The sequence below is a fragment of the Octodon degus genome, unplaced genomic scaffold (genome assembly GCF_000260255.1).
Source record: "Octodon degus isolate 3935 unplaced genomic scaffold, OctDeg1.0 scaffold00276, whole genome shotgun sequence".
NCBI lineage: Eukaryota > Metazoa > Chordata > Mammalia > Rodentia > Octodontidae > Octodon > Octodon degus.
In genome coordinates this window covers 1,825,960-1,836,292 of record NW_004524852.1, presented here as the reverse complement: position 1 = coordinate 1,836,292, position 10,333 = coordinate 1,825,960, and the positions used below count along the sequence as shown (strand labels likewise).

Here is a 10,333-nt window from a genome sequence, read left to right as displayed (position 1 = left end):
AGAGAGAGAGAGAGAGAGAGAGAGAGAGAGAGAGAGAGAGAGAGAGAGAAGAAAAGAGTTTTTTTTAAAAAAGAACTAAACTGAGATCTTGGTGGGTAAGGTCCCAGTACTGAGGACACTGAAGCAGGAGGGTCACCAAGAATTCAAGGCCAATCAAATTACACAGCCAGACCCTGTCTCCAAGCAAAACAAAACAAAACAATAAAAAAGGGATCTTTAGGGGCCGAGGAGATGGCTCAGTGGAATAAGCACTTCCCTGGCAAGCGCAAGGGCCTGAGTTCAATCCCTGGTTCCGAAAAAATAAAAAAAAATAAAAAATAAAAAAGGGATCTTTACTGGAGATAATAGAGTTGGAAGTCATCTTATGTCAACAATAAATAGGCTGGGAAGATAACTCAGTGGCATAAACACCTGCCTGGCAAGTGCAAGGTATTGAGTTCAATCTCCAGTACAGAAAATAAAGTAAAATAAATGAAGCCATGAGAATGAATGGGATTATCCATGGGGATACAAGAAATAAGGAAAGTATCTAGGAGAGAACTCTGAGAAATACAACTATGTACTGGTTGATACATTGTGTCAACTTGAGAAGTTTAGAAGTTTAATTAAGTGACAACAGAGAGTCAGGATTCTTAGTTTGTAAACATCTTTATCTTGTGCAAGAGGAGTTCATGGACACTGTGAGTTCTACAAGCCCATTCCAGGGTAGCTTGATTATAATATGAGGAGGGGAGAGAGACTGGCTAGAAGCCACTTTGCTCTTTACTATTTTCTATTGCCATGAACTGTTGCTCTCTGCCATATGTCACTCTGCCTGGGAGCCAGCTGAGTATAAACTGAAACCTCCACAAACTGTGAGCTAAATAAACCTTTTTTTTTTTTTTAATGGATCCGGGGATTGAACTCAGACCCTTGTGCTTGCCAGGGAAGCACTTATTCTACTAAGCCATCTCCCTGGCTCTTTTCCTTCATTTTGGATGTCAAGTATTTTGTCCCAGCAATGAGTAAAAAGTAACTGAGACAAGCTATTTAAGAGATGATCAGAAGAAAAGGAACCCAAAAAGTACGCGGAGAGCAAACTTCAAATGCTGCTGAAAGATCAAATATGAAAAGAATGAGAACAACCATCCAGGGCATTTGATAAGGATGCTACTGATATCCTTAGCAAGAGCAATTTCAGTGAGACAGAAACTGGGCTGTAGAGGGCCATGGAAAGGTTTGGGAGGTAAAGGTGTAGACTGAACATGGATGGACACCCACCAGTGCACTCCAGTGTAGGGTTCTTTCTCAAGACTCCAGTCTGCTCTTATGAGGGAAACCAACAAATTGCCAAATCCAGTTGACCTTGTTTTGCCCTCACTTTATTTTGTCCCTCAACAGTATCTGACCCGGATCATTATTTCTTTTTTCTTAAAACACTTTTTCCTTCCTTGGCTTATGTCTTAGTCACTTTATTCAGTGCTGGGATAAAAATATCTGACACCCACAACTTAAAGGAAAGGTTTATTTTGGCTCACAGTTCAGAAGTTTTCAGTCCTTGACTGCTTGGTGCCATGCTACAAGGGTGTGGTACAGAGGGAAGTTACTCACACTGTGACAGCCAGTAACAAAAGAAGGGATGATCTGAGGGGAAGCTATGCTCTTCAAGCCATACCACTTCTTCTCACAAGGCCTCAACTGCTAACATCATATTTAGCTACACTGTCCCATGATTCAATCACTGTTCAAAAGCCCCACTTAAGATGTACCTTGAGACCACAATGCTAAGTGACGTAAAGCAGACAGTTTAAATATTGCATGGTTTAGGGCCAGAGATACAGTTCAGTGGCAAAGTGCCTGCCTGGCAAGTGTAAGGTTCTGAGTTTGATTCATATATGACAAAATAACAGATAATAAGAAGTAGGGAGATAAATCTCAAATGGGAAGAAGATCGAGAGATAGATGGAAAGGGGAGGAGAAGGGGATGAAAAAGAAATAAGCTGTATTATGTACATGTACCAACTCCTCACAAGGAATGTAATCATTTACTGCAAACATGTATTAATAAAAAATAAAAATGGAAAAAGAGTATATTAGGCTTTTAAGGAACAACTACATATAAACATTTAATTATAAACATTTAATATTTAGGCTACCACACTATGTTTACCTCTGATTGCAGGTGCCTGTCATCTCCTTCTCCACTAACGTACATCTAAATGAACTCGGTCTAGAATTTAGATGATCTAATTTACTTCCAAGGTTAGCTTGCTGGCTTGTCCTTCCTTCCTTCCTTCCTTCCTTCCTTCCTTCCTTCCTTCCTTCCTTCCTTTTCTTTCTCTCTCTTCCCCCTTCCCTCCCTTCTTTCCTTTCTCCTTCCTTCCTTCTTCCCTCTTTCCTTCTTCCTCCCTCCTTTCTCCTTCCTTCCTTGCTGGAAATTGAAGCCTTGTACATCCTAAGTACTCATTCTGCCACTTAGCTAAAACACCTGTCTCAAAATAAAAAATCTTAAAAAAAATTTTTTTTATCATTTATTTATTTGGTACAAGATCTCACTGCACAGCTCAGACTTATAGTGATCCTCTTGTCTCAGCCTCCTCAGCAATGGGATTATAGGTGTGCACCACCACAACTGGTTTCAGTAGCTGGCACTCCCCGTCCAGGGTTCCCAGGCTGGCATGGCATACAGTACCGGGGATCAAACCTGGGTCCTTGTGCTTTCCAGGCAGGCACTTAGACCACCCAGCTATATCCCCAATGCTCAAAATAGAAAATCTTCAAGAGCTAGAACATAGTTCAGTGAAAAGGTCCTAGGCAATTTCCAGTAACATAAGAAAAAAAAATCAAAATGATTAGTTTGATCAACTTCAGGAAGACAGTACATTAGAAAAATGCCTTTGCTAGGTCATTACAAAGGTTGGGGATGTTTAAAATATAAATGGACACTTAGAGTGACAGTCCATTGCTTTATTTAATGACAATGTATTAAGTATCCATTGTACGGGCCGGCCAGATAGCTCAGCAGACTAAAGCACTTGCTTAGGCAGGCTCAGGGACCAGGGATCGATCCCTAGTATGCCATGCCAGCCCTACCCCCAAGATGTGTTGAGACTGAGCGTGGTGGTGCACACCTGTAATCCCAGTGCTTGAGAGGCTGAAAACAGGAGGATCACTATGAGTTCAATCTGTGTAGTGAGACCCTGTAGACCCTGTACTAAAATACATAAAAAAAATTTTAACTATACATTGTATGTTAGAAAGTATTCAAAGAGACCAATAAACAAAACTGTATTCCAGTCTTGGATTCTGATAATAAGCACATACATAAATATAATATGAAGGGCTAAGAGCTATGATAAAAAATAAGGTAGGGAAGGAGGACAGAATGTTGAGGCTACTTTTGAGATATTAGAGTTAGCAAATGTTTGACTGAGAAAGTTTTGAGCTGAATGAAGCAACCTGGGTATTGGGCAGATCAGTTATTCAGCTTCAGAGATTAAGAAAACACATTTTCAGACTTTGCTGACTTCACCAAACTGGCCTTCCACTAAAGTGATGATTAACTAAACACTTCTATTTATTTTATCTTGAGTATTTGACCATGTGTAATTGGTCCCGTGATTAGGCAGACTACACATAATTTCCCTACTGATCATTAACTAACCCTGTGTTTAGTTATTAACCAAAGACCTGCTCTTTCTCTTGTTCATGGGATCTTTTTAAATATTTCTCCTTGAGCCTCAGCTGGATTTTATCTCTTCAAAATGTTAAACATGTTATCTCAAATATAATGGCTCACTTAAGTAACTAAAGACAGGATGCAGCCTACGCATTAATTCCCCTTACTCTAACTTTGGGGTTAGGACTAAAAGAGAAAACACCTAAATAAGTAGGTAAATAAATAAATTTATTATTCTCCATCAGAAAATGATTAAGTATCACCTTTATTCTTGGAAAAGGTATACTCTCATAAAAATAAGAACTACTAGGGTGTAGTTCAGTGGTAGAGGGCTTGTCCAGCATGTTCAAAGCCCTGGGTTTGACCACAGCACTGAAAACAAAATTAATAATAAGAATTAAAAAAAAAAAAAGAAAAGGCCAGCCAAATAGCTCAGCAGATTAAAGCACCTGCAAGCAGATGCAGGGGCCTGGGGTTCGATCCTGGGCCTGCTCTGAGACAGCAATTGAGACTGGGCATGGTGGCATTCTCCTGTAATCTCAGCTCTTGGGAGGCTGTAAGCAGGCGGATCACTATGAGTCTGATCTAGTAGTGAGACCCTGAACACCCTGTAGACCCTTCCCTAAAATAAAAAAAAGTACAAAAAAGAAATAATAAAATATCAAGACATATGGCAAGATAGGAATCTCATAATCTCAGCAGAGAACTAGAGAATGTAAAGAAAAAAAGAACACAAAACACGAAGTGCTCACAAGGTGGGAATGCTCAGTGATGGTCCTGCCTTCTCTTTGCCGCCTTCTATCTCCTACTGCTCCTGACCAAGGCAACGGTTTTCCAATGTATGAGGCATCAGAGAAGTACAAACGTGTCCTAGGTCCTCCCTGACCTTGAAGGGCTAGGGCCAGAATGTTGGCTGTCCTTGTAGCCCCTCTATCTCTCTAATTTTTGGTCTGCAAACTTTAGTTGTTAACCCTCCAGAAGAGAAGCTTAATGATATTATTACCCTGTAACAGAGGCAGGTGAGCTTAACACCACTGTCTGTCTGAATATCAAACGCCTTAGACATAACATGGAACTGGTATTTTCCAACAACCATGGATATTCTAAACTTTAAATCCCTATAGAATGAAAAAATAATACATTTTTACACAAAAATTTAGAAATCCAACCATATATAACATTGTAGCAGGACCATACATACATATATATATATACACACACACACACAATAGGTAGGATAGATATATAGCTACTTTCTCTTCAATGAGAAGAAAGATTTGTACTAATATTGTTTAGATAAGATAAATGTCTGCATCTTGTACTCTGAATAACTACTATGAAGACAAAAATGTGCAATGCATTATTATAACTGTCCTACTAACCTGTTTTGAAACTGTCTTATTGCTATTTCTTTCTCATTAAAATTAATAAAAAATTAAAAAAGAAAAATACAATTATTATCTAAAATTCAGGAAAACTGTTGTAAATTCTAAGAATTAAACATTACTAGAAAGTAAAACTTGAAAATAAAAAATGAAGAACAAATGCCAGGTATGGTTGCACATGCCTGCAATCCCAGCACTTGGGAGGCTGAGGCAGGGGGACCACAGTGAGTTCAAAGCCATTTTGAGTTATATATAGCCTGCATTATATAGTAAGACCCTGCATCAAAAAACAAACAAAAAATGATATACTTCAATGAACTTAGATCTGTAAGCAAAAGGTTAAGAGTAAAAATACAGTGTTTACAGGGTCGTGGAATTTGTAGGCAATACAAATTTAGTTGTAGGAATCAGTGGAACTGGGAAGTACATAACAAAACTTCATAGTTAACTGATTGAGACTGGCTTTCTATTTGCACAAACACAGCCTAAAGAGAAACTTTGGTAAAGAAATAAAATGTAATTAGAATTTGCTTGAAAAATAATATTTTCTTAACTTTTAACATACCTGAGAAATATGATTAAAATATTGCACAGCTGTCTCCACAGGGCTTTTGAAGAACATCTTCTCCTGAGGTTTCAACTACATAGAGAATTAAGACCCATAGTAAGAACACCCACAGTGAAATAAAATATTGATATTGGAATGAAATAAAATAATTCTTCTATCTTTTACAATCTCTATCTGCAAATTTGTTGATCCTTTTCTTTCCTTTGACTATCATCAATAAAATCATCATCTTATAGGTACTGAGGATTTAACCCAGAGCCTTCACACTAGGTTATATCCCCAGCCTCCCTCCTTTGGCACTGGGATCAAACTCAGGACCTTGTGCTTGCCAGGTGCATGTGCTGCCGCCCCAGCCCTTTTAAAATTCATTTTATTTTTACTGTTGTTATCATCATCATCATCAACATCATCGTCATCATCGTCATCATTATCGACACAGGGTTTCACTGAGTTGTTTAGGCTGTGCTCAAACTTTCAGCCATCATATATCAGCCTCCCAGAATGCTGGGATTACAGGCATATACTACTATATCTGTTTTGAAAATTCACCATATATACCTTCTGTATATTTTCTACAGGCCAGGAAAGAGGTAAAATGTTTGTGGCAAGGGGAAACTTACATTGTCAGAAAGAGCCAGATGTTTGCAAGGAATTCCACAAATAGCACATTTCTCTGGGAGAAAAATGGGAAAAAGTGTTCGGTTTTCTTCAGTATGAAGTAAGATTTTTGTAAAGTAGATGTTAATAAGCAAGCCAGAAAAAGAAAAAAAGACTTCTTCCTAAAGGTAGGATGTTATTGTTATACCAGGACATCAATTTAAGCTCTGGTCTCTAAATCAATAATTCAAGAATTCCCCATATTTCTAAATTAATAAGTTGTAATATAAGTAAGGCTTTCTCACTTTACCTCATCTTCCTATATTTTTAAAAAGAATTCCTGGCTTTCTTCTGAATCTGAAGAGATAATTCTATTTTTTATTTTTTTTTTATTTTTTTTTTATTTTTTTTTGCGGAACTGGGGATTGAACTCAGGCCCTTGCGCTTGCCAGGGAAGCGCTTATTCCACTGAGCCATCTCCCCAGCCCCCAATTCTATTTTTTAAATATTTTTCTATGCATTACATAATTCATTCAAAATAGTTTATTTTATGGAAAAAAGGTAAAAAAAATCATAAAAATAGGAGAGTAACAATAGTTAATACATTACATGTTGTTATCCTAAAAGTAGTTGCTCAGGGTACAAGATATGGACATAATTTTTTTTCTTAAATTGATATAAAAACAAGACTAATGGATTAAGAGATGCTAATAGCATAACTGACTTGCATTTCTACCTTTTCTCTACTATCATTTCCTCTTTTATACATCCTAATTCTTTTTTCCTTTTAAAATATTTTTCCCATTTCATAAGATCTATTGTATACCTTAAACCTTATTTACTCTTTCAGTTTTTTTTTTCCAGGTACTGGGGATCCAACTCAGGAACTTGCACTTGCCAGGTAGGTGCTTATGCTACTGAGCTATATCCCCAGCCCCTCTTTCAGTTTCTTACACCAAGAAGATATTATGATGTTTACACATGTGAATCTGATTTATTTTCACTTATGAATATGGACTTAAGTTGCTTATATTTACCTATAAAAGTCTCAAATTTATCCTTATTTATGGCTGAATAGTACTCCATTGTATAAAAAGACCACATATTCTTTATCCATTTCTCATTTGATTGGCATTTGGGTTGTTTCCAAGATTTAGCTATGACAAACTGCCATTGTAAACATAAGGGCACAAATATCACTGTTCTATGTTGTTTTTAATTCTCCTGGGAAGTTACCCAGAAGAGGAAAGCTGGGTAGAATGGGACTCTAATCTCAGGGTTTTTTTTAGGAATCTCTACATTTATTTCCACAGTGGTTGCACTAATCCATACTCCCACCAAAAGTGGGGAAGGCTCATTGAAGGGATCATTCTAAATACCCAACAGGAATACTAGAGTATATTTATAAGGGGACTGGCAAGAGTACAAGAATATCAGTGATTTTGGGGTGATCTTTACAATGCATAGTAATTACATTGTGGGGATTTGGTACATTTACTGTACATGTTGCATCCTGATCATTGTTACTTCCTTTCCTCCCTCCTCATTTTCCCTCTTTCCTACAATCCCTTCTCATCTCTCCAAAGTCTACCTCCCTGCTTTCTATCACCTCTCTCTTATTTTGCTTTTTTATTTACAGTCTGGGTTTCTCATGTAAGAGAAACTATGCAGTATTTTTCCTCCTGTATCTGACTTGTTTCACTAAACATTGTGGTCTCAAAATTCACCCATTTTCCTATAAATGATTAAAGTACATCCTTCTTTAGTTAAGTAGTGTTTCATTGTATATGAACACCACCCTTTCTTTTATCCATTCATTCACTGATGGGCATATAAGTTATTTTTGTAAGTTAGCTAGTGTGAATTATGCTGCTGTAAACATGACTATACATATATCATCATAGTATGACAACTCTTTCAGAAAGATACTTAGAAGAGGAACAGCTGGGTAAAAAAAAATTTTTATTTTTAGTTATTTGAGGAATCTGATCTCCATTCTGGTTTACTAATTTACATTCCCACTAACAATGTATAAAGCTTTCTTTTTCCCCACAACTTTGCCTAACCTAAGTTGGTGTTTTAAGGGTTTTTTTTTTTTTTTCCAATTTATGTATTTGGTACAGGGTCTCACTACACAGCTTGGACTGGTAGTGATCCTCCTATTTTCAGCCTCCCTAGTGCCAGGATTACAGGGTGTGCCACCACGCCCTGACTCAGTTGCCAGCTCAGCAGGCCCAGGGGCAGGGCCAGCACAGCATGTGGTACTCAGGGTCAAACCCTGGTTTATCTCCCCAGCCCTTTGAGTTCTTGACAATAGTCATTCTTACAGGAGTAAAACAGAATGTCAATGTTGTTTTGATTTGCATTACCGTAATAGCCAACGATGGTTAACATTATAAGTACATTTCATGTACTTATTTGTCATTTGTACACTTTCTTTTGAGAAGTGTCTACTCGTTTCAATTATTCATTGTTATGATCTATATCTAGATGCTTTCAAAGCCTCATGCACTTGTAAATGGAGATTTAGGAAGGCAAGTGGATCATGGGGATGTGATACTGATCAGCTGATTAGTGCAAGGATGAGTTTATAGCTAAATGTGACTTGGGAGGTAAAGCCTTGTTGGAGGTGGGTCACTGGGAGCATAGTTTGGAAGGACCTATCCCCTTCCCTCCTTTCTCTGCTTCCTACCTGCCATGCCATTAGCTGCTTGTGCTCTGCCATGCTATCCTAGCTTGGAGTACACTGACTATAGATTGAAGCCTCTAATAACTATGAGCCAAAATAAACATTTTCTCCTTTAAGTTGTAAGTGTTGGCTATTGTGTCTCAACAAGAAAGTAATTAGGATACCCATTCTTGATCAGGTTTCTTTGGGAGGGTTCTAATATTTTTGAGTACTTTATATATTCTAGATAGTAGTGCTGTACCTGAGGAGTAATTAACAAATTTTGTTTTCCATTTTGTAGTTTATCTCTTCATTCTGTTCACTGTGCCCTTTGTTGTACAGAAGCGTTCTAATTTGATATAGTCCCATTGGTTGATTCTTGGTATTTCTTGTGCAATTTGGTTTTCGTTCAGAAAGTCCTTACCTCTAGCTATGTCTTTAAGAGTTATACCTATTTTGTCTTCCAACAGAGTGATCACTTGTTTTGTATCTAAGCTGCTCAATTTTGATTTTATTATAAGGTGAGAGAAATGGGTATAGATGTATTCTTCTTCAAGTAGATAACCAAATTTCCCAGCATCATTTGTTAAAAAGGGTATCTTTTCTCCAGCATATATTTTTGGCACTTTGTCAAAGATCTGATGGCTGAAAGTGGGTAAGATTGTTTCTGCATCCCCAGTTCTATTCTATTGGTCAACACATAATTTGTTGCATTTATTTCCATGCTGTTTTTATTTCTGTAGTTTTGTAATGTAACTTCAAATCTAAGATTATAATGTCTCCTGCTTGCTTTTTTTTTCTCAGAACTGATTTGGCTAACCTGTGTCTCTTCCAGTTCCATGTAAGTTTTAGGATTTTTTTTCTAATTCTGTGATGAACACTTGGTATTTTTATTGGGCTTGCATTAAATCTATTTATCATTTTTGGTAATATGACCACTTTAAATTTTTGCTCTGCCTCTCCCAGAGCAGGAGATGTCTTTCCATTTTCTAATGTTCTCTTCAATTTTTTTAAAGAGTACTATAGTTTTTACTGTAGAACTCTTTCACTTCCTTGGTGAGGCTAATTCCTAGTTATTTAATTTTTTTAAAGCTAATGTGAATGAGACAATTCTGATTTCTTGGTGATTTTATTACTGGTACACCAGACTCCTGTTGACTTTGTGTCCTTTTATTCACTGAATTAGGATTTTGTATTTTGTTTTGGGGGTTTTGTTGTAGTTGTTTTAGCAGTACTTGGGAATTCCTAGGGTCTTTGTACTGAGCTACATCCCCAGCTTTTAATTTTTTTCTTTTCTTTTTTTTTTTTTTTTTGAGTTTGACAAAATTTATTGGTTATTTTAGTAAAGACATTCATCTCAGTCATTTCTCTCTCATCTTGACCTTACATTAGTATTTCATTTGGGTCAAGAAAAGAGTATGTAGGAGAGGGATGTTATGTTAACAAACAGTAAAATG

The 10,333-nt window shown here is 37.0% G+C and overlaps 1 protein-coding gene across 1 annotated transcript in view; it reads right to left on the bottom strand.

Annotated features, from left to right (window-relative positions):
• The window catches only part of Rnf212b (ring finger protein 212B), a 60,985-nt gene that overhangs the window by 45,978 nt on the left and 4,674 nt on the right, over window positions 1–10,333 (bottom strand). Inside the window, exons 2-3 of the mRNA XM_012512806.2 lie at window positions 6,232–6,284; window positions 5,609–5,683 (exon numbers count right to left, since the gene is read on the bottom strand). Of these exons, the coding sequence (XP_012368260.1) occupies window positions 5,609–5,683; window positions 6,232–6,284 (128 nt within the window). The remainder of the gene's footprint in view (window positions 1–5,608; window positions 5,684–6,231; window positions 6,285–10,333) is intronic.